General features: G+C 38.3%; 1 protein-coding gene across 1 annotated transcript in view; it reads right to left on the reverse strand.

The window, feature by feature from the left end:
• RASEF (RAS and EF-hand domain containing) overlaps nt 1-24,478 on the reverse strand; it is a 48,973-nt gene that overhangs the window by 24,108 nt on the left and 387 nt on the right. The window contains exons 2-4 of the mRNA XM_032782387.1: nt 8,099-8,245; nt 5,210-5,300; nt 145-240 (exon numbers count right to left, since the gene is read on the reverse strand). Coding sequence (XP_032638278.1) covers nt 145-240; nt 5,210-5,300; nt 8,099-8,245 — 334 coding nt within the window. The remainder of the gene's footprint in view (nt 1-144; nt 241-5,209; nt 5,301-8,098; nt 8,246-24,478) is intronic.

Consider the following 24,478-nt stretch of genomic DNA (forward strand, 5'->3'; position numbering starts at 1 on the left):
GCACATTATCTGAAAAATTTTTAGAGCAAAAGACAGAGCACCCTTAGCTCCCATTAGCTACCTTGGAAGAAACACTTAGCATCCCCCAGGTCAGGCCCTATTGTATCATCCACAGAATTCTGGGCACAAGACCAAGCTACCCACCTTTTTAAGTTTTTTTATTGTCACCTGAAGTTCACCAACTTCATTCTCATACTGACGCTTGAGATCATTTAATGCCTCTTCAGCTTTCCGCTTCTCCTGTAACATTTGGTATTTTAACAACAGTCAAAACACAGGTTTAAACATTTTCTTTAAAATCTCAGTCACCAAGGTATTAAACATTTCATTATTGTAAAGCCAAACAATTTCCTTTTACCGTGAAGTATATATCTTTGGCTTTCGATTAAGGGTCTCCAACACTAAAAGTCAATAGGTGCCTTTCAATTTGACTAAAATGGGCATTGATTTGAATTCTCAAGTTATTACAGCCCCATTTGTAGTATCTGAAGTATTTGTAGAAGAGAAATGTTTAGCAGATTGGAGTAAAACTTCAGGTCAGTTCACCAATGTTACTTAATTCAACCGTAACCCAGTTTTGTGGACTCTGATGGATTTTAGACCAGTATGTAATTCGCACAGAAGACACATATGGTCCCAGAGTAAATAATCTTTCTCCTCCCTTCTCCCCTCAGAAAATATCACACGCTGGTTCCCAAGATAAATTTGTGTGACAGTTCTTTGTTTGTAATTCATGTCATACTTCCTTGTTTCAATGTTGCCAGTGTCCACAATGAAACTGAAAAGTGTCTCTAGATACAACTAAAGCAATACTGTTATCCCATTTTGGAGGGGACGAAAGGGGAGGTATGAGTATGAGAAAGGATGGTGACAGTGTCTTAATTTGTAGGGGACTCAGGAAGGTTTTTAGTCTGAACGCTGGTCCAAGTGGATTACTGGGGTTTTGTTTTTTTAAATCAATAAGGTTTACACAGGCTTCCAGAACTGTAGATGGGAATGTTAAACTCAGCACAGGCCTGCTCTCTAACTTGAGCACTACAAACCAGAAGGTGTCACAACAATCAGCATTGGCAAATGAAGATTTTAAGAGAGCTGCCAGATTCTATTTGTGGAAAGGAACAAAGATCGAAACTTTACTCAGGGTGCAATTCTTTTCATAAAAGAGCCTTTGGTATGTGTGTGTTTTAATTATAGCAATACAGGTAATCACTTGTCCAGCTAGTGCAGGATTTTCCTACTGCTGACACCTGTACAGATTCCTAATGTATGACTTGCACAGTAATTGTTTGCCTTCCTGGTGAAAACACGAAGGCAGGGAACACTCAAAATACAGATATCATATGGAGGAAGGTGTCACACTGGTGTGAGTCAGCACACTGTCTGAAACAATAGTGTGCTCACTGTAGCCACTAAGATTTATGGCTTAGAACAATCCCATAAAATAAATATCTTGGCAAGTTACATTTGCTCTCGGGGCGTTTTACCTTTTGAAAATAAGTCGAGCTATGAACTGAAAGAAATGTGTAAAAGAAATGTAATTTAAAGAATGATAGGAGAAATAAGTTACAGCTCATCCTTGATATTGGTACTTAGGTATCAGGGGTAAAATCCTGGCTCTACTGTGTATGCCTACACTGCAATTAAACAGCTGCAACCCGGTCTATGTCAGCTAACTCACGCTTGTGGGACTCAGACTAAGGGGTTCTGTAATTGCAGTGTAGACATTTGGGCTCAGGCAGGAGCCCAAGCTCTTGGATCTTTCCCCTTTGCAGGCTCCGTAAGTCCTAATTTCTGCGCCACGGCTAAGGAGTTTTTAATTGCAGTGTAGACATATCCATTGAGGTCAATGGGAGCTTTGCAATTAACTTTGATGTTGCCAGGATTTCACCCCAGTGGTCCCAAAACACTGTCATTTATCCGATTTTCAGTCCATCCATTCATATTTGTTAGAACTCTTTAGCCCATGGTACAGACTGATTTGTATTAGGATAAAAATTACAATCTATATTCGGAAATATGTAGCAGACAGGACGAGTGCACAAGTGCAATGGCTTGTTGTACCTGACTTTTGATACATGTTTCCTGTTCATCTGTTGATCACATAATGGTTGTTGAGAGTGTTACATTTTATTTATTTATTATTGCAATGTATTTGTGAGTGCAGAGAGGAAATTCTTCCAGAAGTAATGTATTTGTTTCCTACGTGTAAATGTTCCATATCTTCCCAGCAGGCTATATAGTTGTGCCCATCCTCCACTTATTTTCCTGTGATTTACATTGTCATTTGCCAAACATATTATAACACACCATTTTACTGAATTCACACCTGAGACCTTGACGTCATCGTGTGTTCTATCCCCTCTAGGAAACTGATAGATAAATCACTGATTGATAAATCACTGATTATTATATTACAAAATGAGTATTTACCGTAAACATACTACAGGACAATGACATAAGCATATTTATCCAAATATCATTTATTTTCTCACCTATTAACCAATCAAATAACCATTAATGATATAAAAGTGGTAATGAGTGTTTGGCAGTTTATTATAACAATGTGCTCCCTTTTGATGAAAGGGAGCATGTCTTCCATATGCAGACTGGTCCAAGTATATTGTGTAGCCTACAAAAATTAAACAATAAATAAATAAATAAATAAATAAATAATAAAAAAACTATTTGATGTATTTATTGTGCACGAGTTAGACCATCTTAACTTTATTTTTGTTCTTAGGCACATTATATATTGAAGTAGGTTTACATTTCAATGTAATAGTTGCATAACATAACATTATGTTATATAGACAAAGAGGAGTGTGATGCTGTGCAATCTATATGGCTTCATAAAAATATGATAATGAGTGAATATAATGAACTGAAATATGCTCCATGCAAAAGGTGTCTTGTAAGGTATCATTACAAAGCTTATAATCTACTGAGTGTGATCATCCTATTTGTATAAATGTATCACTCTTGTTGCTGAAACTAGAAATATGAAATATAACTCTAAGGGCCTATTGTAATTATGCAAAGTGTGGACCATTAATGGTGGTTTGGAATCTTGATGACTCCCATTAACCAGGACCATTGTCTGCAGATGGCTGTGTTTTACCTGTGAGTCTTCCTGTATTTGTGTGTGCTGGCAAGTGAGTAATGAAGTCTTGCAGTGACTGTGATCATGTCACCTGAACTGGAATCCATCTTTAACCTAGTGCTTTTCCAGTGTGGTAGGGGGGAGTGGAAACCCAGAGGGACAAAGGATTCCCACTTTATGCAAAAGATATATAAAGGGGTGGAATAGAAGAAAGGGGAAAGAGAGGAGCCATCATGAAGAATCCCTTAGCCACCACCTGAGCTGGAACAAGAGCTGTACCAGGGGAAAGAATTGTGCCCAGCCCTGGAAGGTGTCCAGTCTGAGGGGGAAAAAAACAAAAACAAAAACAAAAACAAAAACTTACCAAAGCATCTCTAAGGGTGAGATTATCTGTATTCAGTCTGATTAGACATAGATTTGCGCATTTTATTGCATTTTGCTTGGTGACTTACTTTGTTCTGTCTGTTACTACTTGGAACCACTTAAATCCTATTTTCTGTATTTAATAAAATCACTTTTTACTTGTTAATTAACCCAGAGTATGCAATAATACGGGGTGGTGCATCTCTCTCTATCAGTGTTACACAGGGAGAACAATTTATGCGTTTACCCTGTATAAGCTTTATACAGGGTAAAACAGATTTATTTGGGTTTAGACCCCATTGGGAGTTGGGCACCTGAGTGTTATAGACAGGAACACTTCTGTTAGCTGCTTTCAGGTAAACCTGCAGCTTTGGGGCAAGTAATCCAGACCCTGGGTCTGTGTTGGAGCAGACGGGAGTGTCTGGCTCAGCAAGACAGGGTGCTGTAGTCCTGAGTTGGCAGGGAAAGAAGGGGCCAAAAGTAGTCTTGGCCCATCGGGTGGCAGCTCCCAGGGGGGTTTCTGTGATCCCACCCGTCACAAGGAGTATGTAGTTTATTGTATTTTCTACCTTTTATTACATAGTTCATTTAGGGGTCTAATATATCTTCTCCTAACTAATAAAGAGAAAAGAATTCTTCCAACAGTCCATCAAGCTTGCAACTGGATTAAGATAATGGGTGAAACCTGAAATCTCTGAAGACAATGGCAAAATTCCCATTAACTACAATAGGGATGGGATTTCTCTCCCTCTTCCACGAATCTCTAAAAAAAATAATTGTGCATGAAAAGGGGAAGGAAAGTCTAAGCAGATTAAACAGCTCAAACAATCAGTACACAACTCTGTAAGGACAGGAAAATGTAGGGCACTGGTATTACTGATTAGACCCTTTCCCCAGGGGATGTCATCCTTCCATTCTGTGTCCCCTTCAGTGGTCAATCCCTTCCACTCCCCACTCAACAACATAGGAGCACTGTGTCTTGCAATTTATTGCTTACACATAAGCAGCCAATCTGTTTTGTGAGGAAAATGAAAAAATATCCTTTGGGAGATTTTACCCTCTTCCTGGGCCAAATTCAAAGCCCACTGAAGTCAATGGGAGTCTTTCCATTGACTTCAGTGCACTTTGGATCAGGCTTATGCAAGTCCAGAGAACCATTTAACCCTCAATCCTTCCTTAAACTCAATGGGAGTTTTGTCCAAGTATTTTTGTTAGGCCCAACAAATCTAAATGGTGATGCAAACCCCCCCATTCCTGCAGGGGAAATGGATAGCTTTTAGAATATTCATGGTGCAAATCATTCCTTAAGAATTACATTCCTCATCAGCATGAAATGTATGCTTTTAAAAGAAAAGGATAAGGAAGGATAATTTAATTCAGCACAGGGGGCTGGACTAGATGACATTTTGGGGTCCCTTGCAGTGCTACATTTCTATGATATCTAGGCATTTGGTAACCTTAAGTCTGTCCTAAATTCTATGGGCCACATTCTACCAAATGACTTCAATGGCAATATTGCTCAGTTATAGCCTGTATTGACCCACAGGCATCAAAACCAAACAATAGTACTTCCCTATAAGATTATTTGGAAAATGTGATTCCATAAACTTTTAGACATTTGTAAATCAAGATGAGAAATAGTCTGTACTTGGGGCCTGAAGCCTGCACCTTTAAAGTCAACATTGACTTCAACAGGGGTAGGAGTAACCTGATAATTATGAAATGCTGGGAATATCTAGTACTCACTTCCTTCTTGACTTTGTGTTCTGCAGCCTGTATCCGCTGATCCATCTCCTCCTCCATCTCACTGAGTTGTATTGCTGCTTTATCCTGAGCTCTAAGATTTAAACATGAATATACTCTAATGAGTCCTCCATTGACTTCAAAGAAAATTTGAGAAAAAAAGTACATGTCCTATCCAGTTCAAACATACACAAGCAAATGTTGAACCATGGGCCAAACATGAGAGGCAATCATGTCACAGTTTTATTAGGGGCTGAAAGGTAGATACGGCGGGGGTCAGCTCTATGTTTTTTGCTGCCCCAAGCACGGCAGTCAGGCAGCCTTCAGCGGTGTTTCTGCGGGAGGTCCGCTGGTCACACAGATTCGGTGGCGGTTCTGCAGGTGATCTGCCAGTCCCGCACCTTTGGCGCACCCACCGCCGAATTGCTGCCAAAACCACGGGACTGGTGGACCTCCCACAGAAACGCAGCTGAAGGGAGCCTGACTGCCACCTTCACGACGACTGGCATGCAACCCTCCACCCCACCCCCCCAGGCTTGCTGCCCCAGGCACGCGCTTGCTGCACTGGTGCCTGGAGCCGCCCCTGGATACAGCAGTACTGACAAAAGGCTATGATGTTTATGCTCTGTTTAGAAGAAAGTTGGTTTTATATTTTCCCCTTTAAAATAAATCTTTAAAGTGAAATTCTCCTCTGAAAAATGACTATGTAAAAAATACACCATCTTCTCAATAGATCTAGACCCTATATACATTTAGTCATCTTGACTTTACCGGAAAAGCTACATTTTTACTTGTCTAACTACTATTATCACTCCAGTACTGATATGGCTTATTCAATTACTTCTCACATATTGTCCAAAACACATAAATTTAATTTAAAGTTTCAGTTTCAGTGGCGGGACAAAATTCTGCCTTCATTTAGTGCTGTGCCATCCCACTGACAATCTGAGATTACCTAGCCAAGGAAATCATTTGAAGATGATGACCATTCATACATAAGTTTACATATCAGTCCAAATGTGACGTAGCACCCTTATTGGAGCAAGTTCAGAGAAGAGCAATAAAAATGATTAAAGGTCTAGAAAACATAACATAGGGAAGATTGAAAAAAATGGGTTTGTTTAGTCTGGAGAAGAGAAGACTGAGAAGGAACTTGATCACAGTTTTCAAGTACATGAAAGATTATTACAAGGAAGAGGGAGAAAAAATGTTCTCCTTAACCTTTGATGCTAGGACAAGAAGCAAGGGGCTTAAATTGCAGCAAGGGTGGTTTAAATTGGACATTAGGAAAAATTCCTGTCAGGGTGGATAATTGTAACGCACACACCTCCTGGGTGTGGTGTTCTATCCCATGTAGTGGCACCAAGACCATTTAGAGATTAATGAATTTGTTACAGCCTTAGCTAACAGCCATGTGGCTTTAGCTCATGTAGTAGAGGCTCATGCACTAAACGTTATATGTCCCAGGTTTGATCCTGCCTGCTGATGACTGGAGTCTGTCGGTGTTACATAAGCACTGGAATCGGGCTGTCCCTAGGGGATGTAGGGCCTGGAACAAAGCAGCCCTTGTCGGCTTGGAGGCCCCGCTCTGAATCGGCAGCTGGGCAGCCGGGACCCTGGGCATGGGGGGAGGACCCCAGGCATGGGGTGGGGGCGGCAGCCGGAGGTGCTGCAGCAAGCCCCCGCACTACTAGTTTCTGCGCCTATGTTTTCCGGGACTGACGGCGCCAGTCAATAGCACTGGCCCACAGGGCCCGGAGCTGTTGCCCTGATTTGCCCTACCAAGAGACAGCTCTGACTGGAATAAATTGCCCAGGGAGGTTTTCGAATCCCCATCACTAGAGATTTTTAAGAGCAGGTTAAAGAAACACCTGTCAGGTATGGTCTAGATAATATTTAGCCCTGCCATGAGTGCAGGAGACTGGACTAGATGACCTCTCAAGGTCACTTCCAGTCCTACATTTCTACAATATTATTGGAGATGATGTACAAGAAGGAAAGAAATCAACTTGACTCTCAAAGCCAAGGCTGAGTGTGCAGGACTGGAAAATAAAAGTTTCTGACTTGTAAACTGAGCAAATTCAGTCTGGGTTCATTGAGACACAATGAACTGGGAACATCATGATAACATTTGCACAATCACTTTTTAGAACAAAATCATTTTTAGCTTTCCCTGACATATAGGAATTTTAATATGTAGTATACAAATATGCCAATATGATATAGTTACAAATATTAAGATACACACAGTCCTCGGACTTATGACACAATTGGTTCCTGAAAAGCGTATCGTAAGTCGAAACATCGTAACTCGGAATTGCAATCCAATCTATTGCAGTACCAAGTGTCGTAAAGTCGAAACCAACTGTCGTAAGTTGAATCAGGGGGCCAATTCAGAAACATCATAAATGTTGTTCATTCTAATTCGAAGGTCGTAAAGTCGAGGACTCCCTGTACAATACCGAAACATGCTGCCTAAATACTCTCTTTAAAGCAGGAGATACAAAAATAATATTTGTAAAAGCAAATGACAGTCATCTGTATTCAAAGTTACAGTTACAACAAAAAAAACCCACCAATATTTTTTAGTTATTAAAATCTGGGATCTTAGCCTCCCTTTGGATCCAAGACTGGCCCCAGAATTTACCCAAAGTGTAAGTAATTATATACAGAGTCATTTGCAATTTGCAAATTGTCTGGTTTGTATAAAAAAAACAACCCTGTGATTCTTGCAACTTGTCAGTTTAATATCCTAAAAATGAAAATATTCTGTTCAACATTTTGCCATTAAAACCAGGTAACTTTAACCAACACACTGGACTACAGAAATAAGTGGTGAAGTTCACAACTGCATAACTGCACACGTTTGACATTCAGAACTATCCCCTGTACCTTTTTACAGCTATGGCCAAGCTTTCCATCTCCATGCTTTGAAGTTTGATCTCTTGGATGAAGTTTTTAACAACATGTTCATAAGGCTGAACTAATCTTGGTTCCACTAAACTGATGTTTGCATACAGAACACTGGCCTGCTCTTGCCTGAAAAAAAACAAAACAAGAAAAACAAACAAAACAATGAAGCATATTTCCTTACACAAAAACCACTATATTAGGCTTCCAAAATTTATTCAAAATGAGAACAAGTTGTGTCTCAGATTTTAAAATTTAACAAGACAAATACAGATTTAAAACACTCCACACAGCATCTGCCCTTTTCTCAAGTACCTAAATCCTTCCGGTCTCTTTACTGCATTATACTTCTCCCAGAAAAACCTTTTAAAAGTATTACTTGAATAATTTCATATTACTTATGTTAGTTGTGTAAAGTCCAGCGTAAAACTGGAGTATCACAGTGCTAAAATCAAGCCCACTGAGTGCACTACTGGTAATCATACTATATAAGGAGACTATCACTGTTGGACGTTGCTGCATAAGGTAAAAGAGGACACCACCTTGAGCACCTAAATTATAATGGAAGGTTAAGGAGTTGGGTATATTTTCTTGGAGAAAAGAAGACAGAGATGACTCAATGAATAACACATTAGTAAACCAGAATCAGTAATTGCATTTGGCATAGTGACGCAGAAGGTGAATTCTGAGATATCTGGGGCCCATACCATTTATAGCTTTATAGATAGTGACCAAAATTTTTTATTTAACCAGGAAGTAAATTGTCAAGGAACACTGAGTAAAAAAATCACTGGTATAAAACAAATAATTTTAATTCCAATCATTTTACTCTTGGAACTTTGTCTGCTCTATCTGACAAAAAAATAAAAAGGTAATCTTTCCAAGATGCCATTCCTAGATACCAATCTCATGTGAAATACAGTGGATGCTTAAGGAAAGCAAAAAATCTTGTGTGTGTGTGTGTATATATACAGTCACTGAAAACTTTCACAAAAAAAAAACACCACTTATAAAACCTCTGCCATAATACAGAACAACATGCTCATTTTTTTAAAGCAGACTCCCTTCGTAAACTATAATACAAAAATTCCTGACTGCCTAATCAAACCATTTTGCCAAGAGCAAACATAAAAACAGCAACAAAACACACAGCAGCTTAAGAAAAGATGACAATATTGCAGAGCTTACTACTGAAGAATAGAATGAACTCACTGAACTCTCTGACCATATCATCAGGAACTATAGTCGTGTAATGTATTTTGTTACATGCTAGATATTTCTGTTACTTGGATTATAAATCTGATTACCGGAAATATTATTATAGCAGGACCTAGAGGACCCAACAAAGATCAGAGCCAGATTATGTGAGGCACTGTGCACACAGAGATGGATCTGGCCCTGAAGAGTTTACAACCTAAACAGAGAAAATGGGAAGGGAAACTGAGGCATGGGAAGGTGATGTGTTTTGCCCAAGGTCATCCAGTGGGTCAGTGGCAGAAAACAGAATGAAACCTAAGTTTTCTGAGTCCTACTCCAGCACCATATCTAATATACCATGGGTAAATTTTCTCTTTTACAGAAAAGTTTGAATTTTTTTAAATGAAAAGTTTAAGATTTCCCCCCAAGATTATACACTTGACCCTTTTCCAATAATGAAATTATACTTGCAGTTATCCAGTCATGAAGAATCTCTTACAAATGCATCATTATTTAAAATATATCTTAACAGGTTTGGCATCTCCTTGGACACTTTTTTATAGAATGAGGATTCATGTTCTCTGTAGCTAGTACTTTATCTACTTTAAGCACCTCATACTGTATATCCATGGTGTAGGAGGTTATCAACATACCGTCTCACAGTATGTCCATATGATTTCCCACCAGTTGTATGCATTATTCTATTACAACAGTACCATAACTGCTGCTATAGCTCACATACTATTTTAAACAACTGCAGAACTTCCAGGAGACTATAAAAATCTATAGGCTGAAACTTTGATGTACAAGTTGAATATATGGCAATGTACCAAGAGCACAACGAAATACAGATTTACTGATGCTCATGGCATTTTTGTGCACCTAAACTATCGTCCTCAGAAATCATTTCTTTTATACAGGCTAGTACTTTAGGTATATTAGGTATTTCTGTAAGTTAAAATTTCAACACTTGTATTAGTCTTTGAAAATTCTCTGCCATATATGCACAGTTACACATTTCATAACATATTTTTAAAGTAATATCATGATTCATAGGTGATCATGATACTAACCAGTTTTATCCAGTCATGACTATGCATGAATAACCAGTAATTAAAAAACTCCCTTACTGCATATTTACACACAGTTTGGTCAATAACCCATATTTAAAATACAGATAAGCACATTTTCATTTGACACTAATATAAAAGTTAAAACATCACTGACATTAATACAAACTATCACCTTGATTAATTTTGAAATGAGGGAAAACCAATTTAAAGGCTGAAATTCCATCCTTTTATTACTTTGTTCTATCTCAGTAGTACAAGGGCAAGACAAGGCTGAGATGCTATGGTTCATATCCTGTAGTATTTCTTAGGCAAAACAAGGAGAGTTTAGAATGGTTTAGATTTTGCCCTTCAAAAACAATTGAGGGACAGATCCTGCCAACATTTATAAAGTAGGTATTAATTAATTAATGTAGTATTATTATTAGCTGTCACTTTTAACTCAATACTACTCAGATGAGTAAGGACTACTTATTTAAGTCAAGGTTGGGCCCTAAATAAAAGAAAATGTGTTCTTTGTATATCAAAATCCATCATAGTCAAATGAAGCCTTCATCCCTCTAAGGTAGATACATTCAATATTATTTGGATCAGCACTTTTGGGTCTTTGGATGTGACTGTAAAATCTAAAGCTGAGCAAAAAATTTGTAGTGACTACATTATTCAATGAGTTTCTTTTTGTTAATTGTCAAGAAGACACGTATCAGTAAGACACATGGGAATGGGTGATGGGATGGATCACTTGATAATTACCTGTTCTGTTCATTCCCTCTAAAGGCACCTGGCATAGGCCACTGATGGAAGACAGGATACTGGGCTAGATGGCCCCTGGGTCTGACCCAGTATGGCTGCTCTTATTCATTAGTAGGTATTATCCCTCCCCCCCGCCCCCAAAAATATGAAAAATTCTTGGTCCATAGAAGGTTTGTGATCAGTTTACTGACAGCATTTGTTCAAAACTAATTGCATTGGTTAGTTTTGACAGGGATACATAGATCACATGGCATGTTTCTGCCTCCTCAGATGGATGAGCACAACTTTTTAGAATCAGATTTTTGGTGTGCACATACAGCTGAGTTCAAAATTTGCATTTCACAAATATTTTATATCTGTTCTAAATTTGCTGCATCCATGAACATTCCTGCCAGTAAAACTCTGTTATAGCATTCACAGAACGTAAACACAAACATAGCCAAAATGTATTCAAATTTTTATTTGAGAAAATGTTCGTGGATTTTTTGTGGTATTCTCACATCTGTATTGCCTATACAGGTTCTGTTAGCTCTGTTTGGAGAGAAGGGACCATATCATCAAACCTTTCACAAGAGTAGGGGGGTTGTGTTGTGTTCCTTGCAAAAAAAAGTCCTTGGCAAAAAAATGCTCAGGCCCTCCTCACTCCAGTGTTGTACAGTACTGTTTGACTGCTTCCCACCACCCGAGTGGAGCTATATGTATAAAGCTAAAGTGTGCTTTGTAGTTGGAAAGATCCTTTGGGACAGACAGCACTGTACTCATGTAAAATATTACTATTAAAGCATCTTCAGTGCACTGTCCAATAGGTGCTTGCTTACAGTACAGCATATGAGGCTACAATGCCTCATGCTGACAAACTGAAAATTAATCAAGCACACTGGTCTCTCCCTACAACAAACTCCTTGCGACAGTGGTGGAGCTTTGTTCTGTATTTTACATTTTTATTCCTGTTCCAAGAGTGTCACAACCACTCTTCTCTCAGTATTCTATTTTCTGACATCAAAGATTAAACAAATGAACAAATACAAAGACGGAAGTTTGAAAGCAATGCTTCCCTACCACTGCATCTGACTGCGCACACATGGGGGTAAGCTTTGTATTAAGATGCTGATGTCAGAAACATAAGTAGCTGTTATAGTACTTTAAGCTAGCTATGTGATCCAAAAAACCTCTTTATGTTCGTTGTGCCTCACTGGCCCGGTTACAGCAGTCAGAGCTAGATTCAGAACACCCTAGTGGCATACTTCTATGCAGAGCCAGTTAGGTCTAAGAGGTAAAATAAAATCCACACAACCACAGCAGTGCAACATCCAACAGAAGCTGCAATAGCCTCTAGGAGGTTTTTTTTTTTAAATTGAAACTGACAGTTAGGGGATGTTGATGGCACTTACCTGATCACGTCAGTGACAGCTTTGCATAAAATCTTAAGTAAAAAAATGACTCAACAGCCCACAGAAACAACAGAAAAACACAGAAGAAATAAAAAAATTATAACAAATTTGCTACAATTCCACTTGACCACTGGTATCTTGAGCAAGATGTAATACATTTTCACAAATTATCAGTAATGCCATTGACTTAATCACCTTAAGTATCTGAAAACTATATTTTGTAATTATTAACTTGCAAGCTCACTGTAATACTTCATAAATTCACAGAATTTTAGAAGGATGTGGCCTTGTGCAGTGACTGTTTGACTGTTATGAAAATAATTTTTCTGAATTGCCTATTTGCATATTTTTCAACCACTTTTCTGCTTTCACATAGTTTGGGACACTTTACTGGCATAATTACTGCAGGACAGAGTCATTGTACTTAATAATTTAACTGATTAATGCTGTCCATTTTTTCCAACTCTTTATGGAGAGATCACTTTTCAAAAATGTACTAGTTATTCAAAATTGTTTGCCTGAATAAACTTTGAAAATAAGTTGTGGTCTGCAGCTTATTCCTGAGTAGTGCATTGTGAGTATCTAATATCTGAAACTCAGATTGTGGATACAGAGGGAGACTAAAAAGTTTGTATTTCAATGTCAGAAATTTCAGAACTTTCAATTTAAAAATTAACCCAGTTTGAATTCTTTAAGACTGTTCAATGTGGGGTTTTTTTGTGTTTGTTTTTGGGGGTTTTTTGGTCTCCTTCACTTCCAAGTGCCAAGCTTTTAACTCTTAAAAATGTGTACACCCAGAGATGTACATAAATATGAATGCATGGTATAGATGTTTTAAAAAAATAATGTAAAAGAAATTATTGCTATTCATTGTCACTAGGGTCTGAATCCCTGTTGTACAATCTGCCAGCTGTTCCCAAAAGGTATGTTCCCAAAGTAGAACTTTGTGATAAATGTAGAACAGAAAAGCATCCTGGGTATTGATGTATACCTGCCCTGAATATACCTTGCTTTATCTTAAGACCATGCCTGGACAGGTATTTACAACAATGTTTAAGACACAGATTGGCCTGAATTAAAACTCCAGATCCAAACACTCCAAATTTCAGATCAGTATCAGCTCAAACCCATCTCCATTTTATGCAGTTATAGGGAAAGCAGGCTCTACTGTAGTTTGGCTAGCACCATCAGTGGAGCTAAAGTGCATTAGAGCAAGGCCATCTCGGAACCCAGCTCAGCCACAAACAAGTTTAAATTGTGTTTATGCACAATTGTCCAGTGCATTTGCAAAATCTGTATAAAAGGGCCTAGAAACTTTTAATCCTTATGGACATGGGAATTCTGAAGCCAGTTAGGATGCTCGGAGTACTTGTTTTCATATTAATATGCTACAGGCCTGATTCTGATCTCATGCCTCCTAACTTTATCTTTGAGTTTTACATCTATGTAACAATTTATTTCAGTGGAGTTATTCCTGATTTACATTGGTAGTAGTGCAAACAGAATCAGGCCCAGAATGTTTTTCAGGAACACAGTTGTCTCATAATAGCACTAGTGATTAAAGCTCTGGGAACAAATTGGAAGGTCTAGACAGTACCTGTTTATCTGTCTCAAGTGCTTTGAATGAGTGCACTGTGGAAGGTTTTGCCCTCTTTTAGCCATCACTCCTTTCTTGAGCGTTATCATCCTGAAATGCAGCTTTTTATGCAGTAGACACTGATACACATTTTTCAGTCATGATTATTTTGTAGATTATTTTGCAGATTTGGTAGCTTTGTGCACGCCAACGTTATGCTGAATTTATTAAATTTTAAAGATCTACTGATATTTTATGGAAAAATTAGCTACTTGTATAGTTCCACAGAAGAGCTATTATAAACAAAATTATTAACATTCACATAGCTCCAACTTTATAGAAATGAAATAAAATTAAATTCTTGTCTTGAAGAGATGGAAGCCTACAATCAGGTAAACATAGGAAGTAGAATGAAGCAAGGCACAAAGAAAGGAACAGATAACAGTAGTGGAGCTGTGAAAAGCACAGCAAAATGGTGGAATTTTCAGAGAAAGACTATTTATAACCTTACATTTAATGACCTTTCTACTTATGTAGCATATACTTCCTCACATCATTTTTAGTTTATATTTGCTTGGGTATATTTCAGACTGAAGCTCAGAGTCCTATAAAATGGGTGGGGAAAGAAAGCAAATTTCTCCAGATAGTGGGATTCAGGAGCTGGACCTGAAAAGCTCTCTCTTCCCTATCCCTATCCCTCTCCTCCCCCCACCCCACCAACTTCTTGCTAGGGGCTTAAAACCCTGTCTGGGGCATAAAAGGAGACAAAATTCAAAAGAAGTCACTACTCATAGTCATCCATTTGCAGACATCAATAACTGCTGGCACATTTGATGGTTACATGATTTGCAAGCATGAGTTTTCTCTTGAGGTGTCAGTGATCGCTGGATCATTCCTTAATCTAATTTCGGGGGGGGGGGGGGGGGGGGAGCTATTGTCCTTTTTATACAGACTTAAAGATACCCTGCTGTTTTCTTTTAATGTTGGCAATTGAAATTTCAATAGGTGTGAGGGCAACTGAATACTCAGATAAAGTCAAATAGCTTTTAGTTGTATAATCTGATGTGTGCCTCAGTTCTCAATACAGGGGAACTTCTAAAGCTCATTCATATATGCTCCAATAGGTAGTTCACTGCATATAAAATGAAATCACTGCCTTTTTGTGCTTAATTACTCATCGCATTTGATTTAATATAAAGGAAGAATAGTTATGTCTTGAATGAAAAGAAAGCAACAAAAAAGAGATTCATTTAAAATCAGATGTCTTGCATTATATTAGGTTACTAGTCTGGAAACATTTTCCGCTTTTTGTGCTATTAGCACAATTGCTCACTGAGTATAAAGGCTAACTGGCAAACACCACTTCAGCTCACAGTGAATGCCTCACATAGGAATCTGACTAAACACACCTCTGGAAATTTGTGGAAAAAAAAAATCTTTCTTTGGAGGAAAAAAGGATAAATTTAGTTCTCCCATCTAACTTCAAAAGGTAATAGAGGCAACTATAACACATGCTTTGAAGGCATCCTGTCAGAAAGCTAAATTAAATTAATTGGACAATCAATAAATCAAACTGCAGACAGGCAAGACACATCCCATAACAGTTGTCTAAAAATTAAGTTAGTTTCAAAATATGCACTATACAGTGTGTAGAAACAGAGTACCTGCCCACAGATACTGTATATCTAACATCTACTACTATACTGAATGCAGATTTGATTGGGAATTGGATCATTAACACTAAAAACAATTAAGGCTTATTTTGTGCCTTTTAGTGTTGCGTTTACTGAAATAATTCCTGAGCCTTGCTTATTGAAATCTCTGATTTGTGGGCACTGAATCTGAGCCATAAACATCCTGAGAACCCGCAAAATATGATACAATCTGGAAAATATTAATAACACATGGTAATTAACCTTAAGCTGTTTGAAGCAGGAAGCATGTCTTAAACCCCAATCCTGAAATTACTTACACATGTAACTTTACATGTGATCAGCCCTGCTGAACTCCTATATAATATTGGAGATATCAGAAACTTTCCTTATACCTTACCAACAGTTTGATAAGGCAGCAGTTAACAGTATAACTTATTTTAAACTGGTGGAGACCACAGTTGTTCAGCAAGGATTTCTCTTTTAGCTAGTGTGATAGGGTTTGTCATGACTAAGATTTAAAGGTGTATCATTAGTCAGATTTGTTAAGTAGGCTTCATCTTGTCCAGCTGGCATGTGTTAATAGTCTACATGGGCTTCTTGTCTATGCTAGAGTGTTAGAATGTGCTAGTAAGAATATGCTAGCTAAGCTTCTAACAACACACCCTTTATTCTAATCAAGACAAAACCCATAAGGCAATATTAGAAAGTCAAAAGTAAGTACATAGCTAATGTCAACTAGCTGGAATTTCTGATACCCCAGGAACTGTGTACTGTCTCTACTAAAGTCAGTATTCAATTCTACAAAATTATTTTAAAAACCTATATAATACTTTTGCTCCTGCATTATGGCTTTATGAAAAATGGATTGATTTTGGTATCTTTTGCATTAAGCCTACATAAAGACAACATGACTAGAACTCTTTTTAAAAGACTAGTTTTGATTAAAGAAAGTGAATATGCCATAGTTAAGACCCTTCATTTTCAGCTCTTACTACTATGTACTGAAAAATTCCTGGGTTTTACAAAAGCTTTTATTCAGTTTTTACTGATTTTCACCTGAATTTTGGATCACTCATGTACATGAAAATACTGATGTTAAGAAAATCCAATAAAATTACATTAGGTAGACGTGTTTATGTTAATAATAAATTAGTATACCTGTCTGTTAAAGTGAGGTAATATAGTGAAAGATACACAAACATATGTGTACATACTGTTAATGTTCAGTTCATTAAATAAGCCACAGCATTAAACTGCTTTTAGTTTCAATACTCTCACTTTTCTCTATTTGTTGCTTTTTTCTGTCCTCCCGTTCCCACAATATTAACCCTGATATTTACGCAGAAAACGAGTGAGTTAATTTTTACACTATTTTTACCTTTTTATTAATTTTTGTAATGAACACTGATAAATTCCTGGAACATTTTACACAAAATAAAAACTGAAAATGAAGAGCCTTAGCCATACCAATGCATTACAAACCTTAGTATAATTTAAATGTTAATAGCTAAGCAGCACGGCCTAGTGGATAGGATGCTGGACTGGGACAGGAGAACTGGGCTCAATCTCTGGCTCTGCCATTACTTTGCTGGGTGTTTTTCGGCAAGTCATGTCCCTTTCTGTGCCTAAGTTTCCTCATCTGTAAAATGGGGATGACAATACTGAACTCCTTTGTAAAGTACTCTGAGATCTATGGATGAAAAGCACTACCTAAGGCCCAGGCATTCATTATCATTGAAGCACAAGAGAAATTTCTAATCCAAGATTCAGATTTTTTTAATGGTTTTATTCTATTTGTATCATACGGTGAAATTTTCTACCATTTCTTATTTGTAGAATAAAAGGCCAATTGTCCCCTTTGATGCAAGTGCAACTCACAATGGCAATACAAGGAAGTAGAGAAAGGTTGTCCCTTCTATCTTACAGGGAAACTGGTCCCATTTCTGTCTTGTTACTTTGATCTTCTATGGCTTACTTCTCTATTTTTATGAGCAATCCAGCAAGGCACTTAATAAGCACATGATCAAATGCTTTGCTGGATTGGGGCCCACTACCAAGTACTCAACACCTTGCAGGATCGAATGCTGAATTATTCCATCTTTCCTGTGTAACTGAGGTCAGAATCTGGGCATAGTCAAGTTACTGTCTCTATTGATGGTTCATATTTTAACTAATTACACATCTGAGCTGGCCAGGGTTTGTTTGTTTGCTTGTTTTAAATTATTTTACTTGGGGTTCTCAGTGCAAATATATCCCAGGAAAATACTGTATCAGAGAAATAAAGAAGAATGCATGTGCTGGGACACAAAATGCTATTTTGTCCAAGGCCCATATCCTTCTAATACTTAAGTATCTTTATAACTTTGCTCATACAAGTAATCATATTGATTTCAATAGTACTACCCAGAGGAGCAAAGATAAACATGCTAAAACATTTGCCAGATCTGGACCAGCATAGAGAAATTGAACTGTAGCCTAGCTTGTCCTCCAGTGCTTGAAGACTAAACAGAAAGGAAAAATAAAATAAAACAAAGGATACCCTGAACCTGAATAGATACATGCCTAACAAATGAAGCCAAGGATCATACATTAGAGAGGTTCAAAGTTATTTAGAAACCTAAAAAGGAAAACGACTGGTTTGCATGAAGAAACAGTACAGAATTATTCATTTGATATGAGAATATATGCACTTAAATCACCACCATTTCATTTTGAACGTCTTTCAGTTGGTAATTTGATGGCTGAGAACTGCAACTCTCAATCTAATCAGACCACATTACTTATACCAAATAAAGCTATTCCCATTCCCTCCTACTACCCTCTTAGACAAACAATGGGACAGGATTCAAATTGCTGCTGCAAACACAGTAACCAAGACACTGGGATAAGTTTGTTAGGCCATGTCTACACTACCTGCCAGATCGGTGGGCAGTAATCAATCTATCAGGGATCGATTTATTGTGTCTCATCTAGACACGATAAATCAACTCCTGAATCAATGCCTGTACTCCACCTCAGCAGGAGGAGTAAGCGGAGTCGACGGGGGAGCCGCGGAGGTCGACTTGCCGCTATGAGGATGGCCTCCTAAGACATTGCTGTTTGCAACCATTCATTTCCATCAGAGACATTCACTGTGCTGTATTTATGAAGTAGTGATAGCTCCCAGAACCTCAAAACATATTGAGTTTTCTGTATAGCTTTATCCGTCTCTTTATATTTCAGCAAATCTCCAGTTCCTCTGAGATCAGCTTTTTCATTACAGGCATTCTAATTCTCTGTTTTCTATTAAATAAAATGCCTACAGTTAATAAACCATGTTTCATTAGTGCATTCTGTAACGTAAAGGAAAAGATCTGTACTTAGGTATTGTTAAATTACAGAACACCACCAATGACTCTGCAGCATTTTTCAATAGGCACTTCCTTATTTTAACATCATTTTCAACCAACCCATTGGATTGCAGTAATGGGGACTAGAGGTTACATTCCTAAACCCAACCTTCTCTGTAAACTTCTTAAACTCATTTCTACTGAACTGCAGCCCAGTGTTGGATGTAACCAAATGTGGGTATACCCACATCAGGTATACCATGGCTAGCAAAAACAGATTGTTTAGTTGTAGTATCGTCTAGTAAAGCTATCTCAGGGATGTGAGAACAACAGTCTATAACAAATGAATAGTTTTTTTTCCCCTCAGTCATCGTAAACAAATCTATGCCTACTCTGCTCCAAGCAGAAAATCTTTCCTGTGTCACCAACATGGGCTCTTTTGCTTGACTTAGCTAGTACTTCTGGCATATGAAACAAGCCATGGCAGCTTCCTTAATGTCGCTGTTCTTTCGAGGCCAACATAAAATGTCTCTAGCTCTCCTCTTAGATTTTTCAATCCCCATATAAGCATCTTTTATCCTTTTTAACATATTTTTCTATTACCATTTAGATACCTGATACCTTCAAAGAAAACACCATCTAAGACTGAGAGCTTCTCACTTAATTGGTCATAGAAGCTGGGAATATGCAGTTCTGACTACCCTATAGAAATAGCCTTATTCACTTTCTGCAGCTTCTCATCCTGATCTGTTCCTCTGGCAATCACAGTCCACATTTTGTCTGAGACCAGAAAGGTATTTTACCAAACTGACATGCAAAAAAGCTAGCTCTGGAATTTGCTCCCCTAGACAAATATTCTAGAAAGTATGTCTGCAACTACCAAATCACTCCCAGGTTTCTATTTGATTTGCAACTGAAAAAATAATCTTTATATTTTTGGGAGAATATTTACCAAGCCCTTTATGGCAACGATAATAAATGGTTTATGGTCATTTCAGCTAACATTGGTCTCTCAGAAATAAAAATATGAATCTTTTTACACCAATGGACTGGCCATAACCTCCTTTTTTATTTGAGGATACTGATACTCAGTTTTTTGTTAGCGCCCATGGCGCATAAAACACTAATCTCCAGTTTTGACCATACTGCTGCCATTACCCGCCTTGGAAGGATCTATGGACATCTCAGTTTTACACTTACTGTGATAGTACCTCCAGACTAGGACCTCTTTAACTATCTTCTTCAGTTTTTCAAACCCTTTATTAAGAATGGCAGGCTATGTACACTGGACATCTGTGCACAATAGTGCTCTCAGGTTGCTGGTTTGAACAGTGAGATTTGGCACAAGTTTCCCTACATAGTCCACCATTTCAAGGAATCTTTGTACCCTCTCATCTGTTGAAACAGGCATGTTGGTGATGACCTCAACCAGGACACATTGCTGTGTTAGCTGCTCTTCTAGGTATGTTATTTCTGTTGCAAAGAATTTTTGTTTATTTAACTTTAGCCCAGCTGCACTTGCTCTTGCTTGAGCACCCCAGAGCCTCCAGTCATACTCTTCTACTGTTTTTCTCCAGATCAGAATGCTACCTTTGTAAATCTTAGTATCCTCTAATATCACGAAACATTTGTTATATTATCCAATGTAACGCCTCGGGAACAAAACACAATCCAAATGACAGTCTGTGGAAAGGTGTTTTGAATGTGCACAGATGTGTACAATGTTTTCTAGATATAGGTACCAGACTATGACACATCCAGCATAGAAAAATATCTGGCATCAGCCATTTCCCTCAAAATTTCTCCCCTGACAGGTAGTGGAAAATATTCTTTTTTTACATATTTGTATCGTTTTTTAGGGCTATAAATAAGTGAAGAAGTCCATCTTTTTTCTCCCTTCAGTGACTAACAAGTGTACCCAATCCTTTGGTTCTTTTTCTCATTCTGATTACCAGAGCAATAAGCCTGTGCCTCTCTGCTTTAGGCCAAAGGGAACTTTCCTAGGTGTGTAAATAGTGGGGCAATTAGGCTCTTTCAGCTATACTCTGCACTCATTTGAGAGCCTCCCTATCCCCTGGAAGATGTCCTCAAACTCTCATCATTTGTTTTGGTTCTCTGCCCCACCAAAGAGTGCACCTCTTGATGAGACTAAGAGTTTGACACTTTTAACCCAATGGCAGATGTTCTTTTCCCTGGCACTTTTACAAATTTTATCTTTCCAGTTTGTTATTTACCCATATATCTAGTTAATATTCTCCATTAGTGAGATAAACTCACTACTGTTTTACCATTTACCTTCACCACCCATGGCTTTTCTTTTAGTGCTAACACCACTGTTTCTGACAACTCCAGTGTCCAAATGAAAATTAATAAGTTACCGATTTGCTTTCTGGCAGGCAGCCCATTCATCTTCTGCTGCAATGTTGTCCATTGCTTCTATGAAAAATTCCACTGAGCTAGCAGTGATGTCATCGTTCTCAATATGCATAAGTTTTCTTAAGCAGGGTGCCCAAAACTGACACACACAAAATTAGGCTCCAAGCCTACAAGATGAGCCACTTGGATGGACCCTTGTGAACACACAGAGCCCTATGGAAGTCATGGTCTCTGCATGAGCACAAGAGTCCATCAAGGCACACTAACATGCAACACTGAAGCCTAAATGAACACTTCTGAAAGTGTGGCTACAAGACAAAGACTTTGAACAAAGGTTTTGGCAGGTAAAAAACAGCTTTTACTCTTAATTATCCAAAATATTGGGACTACATCTCTTGAATGCTTTTTGGGGGGATAGTACAGATTTTAAAAAACACTTTTTGGCCTCATTCCTACAAAGACTTACATATGTATTTAATTTTATACACAAGTAATTCCACTGAATTACATTGGACAAGTCACATATTTCAAATATTTCAAAGCACTTGCATAGGTTTTTGCAGAATCAGAGCCTTAAACAGTAGCAGTTAAACTTTAATTAAGGTATAACATTTAGATATTTATTAAAACACTAAATGATTCTATTTTATTAATATACAGATCTTTAAATCAAGTTAAATAGTTGGCCATCTTGATTTAAAATTATAACTCAGTGAGTTGAGATTCATTGTGACTGACTTGATATTTTTTCTCATTTCTTTAATAGTAAGTCTTGAGCCATTTACAATTATTTCAAGAAAACAGATTAAAGTATGATCTGGACTAAACTTTTAACATAATGAAAAACTTGATGATCTGGAAACATGCTGACATTTTCAACTATTTTGAATTGGTTCACCTGCACCAGAGGTTCCTTGTTTCTTTCTCAACATTTCCAACTACAGCCCTGGCCTAGGAATACTTATGCAGTGCTTCACTTTTTACATAAAATTTGTCTGATTTAAATTAGATTCTTTGTGAGTAAAGTTAAGCCTGTGCATACGTGTTTGCAGGACTGAGACCTTAACAAGCAAGCCAGGTTGTTACCTTTCCTGTCTAACACGAAGCTTTACTCTGAGGATGGCTCGTCAAAATTTTTTGCATAAAAAGTATTTCACTAAAAAATGGTCTTTAAAAAAATCTTCAAAAAAAACCAACAACCTGTCAATGTCAAAATTTTCTGATTTTATAGAATGTATCAATTTTAATTAATATTTCTGCTAAAATAATTTAAAAAATCATAAAAAATAGACAATGGATCCATTTTGAATCCTTCAAAATGGATACAACTTTACAATTATGGAAGTATTTTCTCACAGTTTTCATTGCGAAGCAGGCTGCGGCCAGCCAACTTTCCCCATTATGGGACTGAACATATTCTCATTGACTTCAGTGGGAGCAGGATCGGGGCCCTTGCAGAAGGCTCAGAGCATAAAGAGAGAAGTGGGAGAATTCTTGCGATATAGTGAAGTCTGAGCTGAGATCACACCACAGGAAGTATGGTCCAGAATGAGTTAATTACAGCCTCGTGGCTTATTTAAGGGGGCTCCGTCAATTTAAAACTTTCAGACAGAAGAAAGATTTTTATCTTGTACTGTAATGACAGGTAACATCAGATTACAGTATCTGAAAGACGTTAGAGGGGAATTTTCCCCCCATTTGTTTAAATTGTGCATTTCACAATACTTTGCATATAGTCTGTTTCACTTGCACAGTCAGTCCTTTCCCTGTTTGGGTCTTTCAGAGTAGCGGAGGAGAGGGAAAGCATTTTAAAAACTAAAAAATGTGATAGTAAGGACCACAAAAACTGGGAGGGAGACCCAGGGGCAAAGTAGCACCTGAACCTACTTTTAACTCATAAGTGTCAAGATTTCAAGTAGGCACTGTCCCATTAATGTGATATTCTTTTACATCTGTTGCTTTGGTACTGAATCATTTGTCTCCTGTTCAAATGATGTGTGGGTATTCAGCAGCTGAGAGACTGGATATTCATAACTCCAACTATGTAGGAGCAGAGAGATGAAATGCAGTCCATAATCCTCTGCAACTCCAGAATATAGAGCCTGATCTAAAGCTGCCATTGACTTCAATGAGCTTTGGATCAAGTCCATAGACAAAAGGCGGTGCTGGAATTCCAAACCTCTCCCACACATAGGTTTTGAGTCAATGCACCTAAGTTATCGGCCTCTGTCCAGAACACACTATGCACAGCCTCTTTGTAGGAAACTGGGATCCCTTCCTCTGTATGGCCCATGGGACGCTCATCTCCTTCTGAGTCCAAGCAGGTGCTGTGCCCTCTGGATAGCCTAAGTGGATAGAAGTCCTTCCAGACCTCTAAAGCACAGGCAAATTTTACCTTACATATAGAAGAGTGGGTACAAGATCATGTCCTGCCCCACCAAAACAACAATGCAGAACTCCTCACCCTTCCCCACAAGCATTAAACCTACATCCTCTTTAAGATGTGCTTCCATTAATTCTCAGGGACCCATCAATTAGGTGATGTCTCTTGAGCTCACAACATGCACAGGTGCCTTCTCTGGCTAACCATGATGGACTTTGGGATGGTTTCACCAGCATAGAAAACCCAAAGAACTAATTCTCATATAAACCAGCATAAAGGGAAGGGGAGGGGAGAGGAGAAGGAGATTGAGAGGGAAATGAAAAGCAATCTTCCCTTATTTCACACAAACTATTACTACCCTGATTTTGCAGCTGGGACCAAACTCTCCAACAGGCACTGCTGTGCTTTCCAGACCAGAAGTTAGCAGGTGTGCTGTGCCTGCGGCTTTTCATCCTGAGCCCTACTGTTCCCTTGTGACACCCCCGCGTCCCTGTCTCTTGTGCAGTCCTTGAGCCAAGCGCCATCACTTTGTGCAGCGCCGAGCACAGATGATCCTACCGCGCTAAGGCTGCCTTGTGCGCACGGAGGGTCCCCTTAAAGTAGGCAGTGTCTCCCCTCCCTCCCCGTGCAGG

The sequence above is a fragment of the Chelonoidis abingdonii genome, chromosome 6 (genome assembly GCF_003597395.2).
Source record: "Chelonoidis abingdonii isolate Lonesome George chromosome 6, CheloAbing_2.0, whole genome shotgun sequence".
Taxonomy (NCBI): Eukaryota; Metazoa; Chordata; order Testudines; family Testudinidae; genus Chelonoidis; species Chelonoidis abingdonii.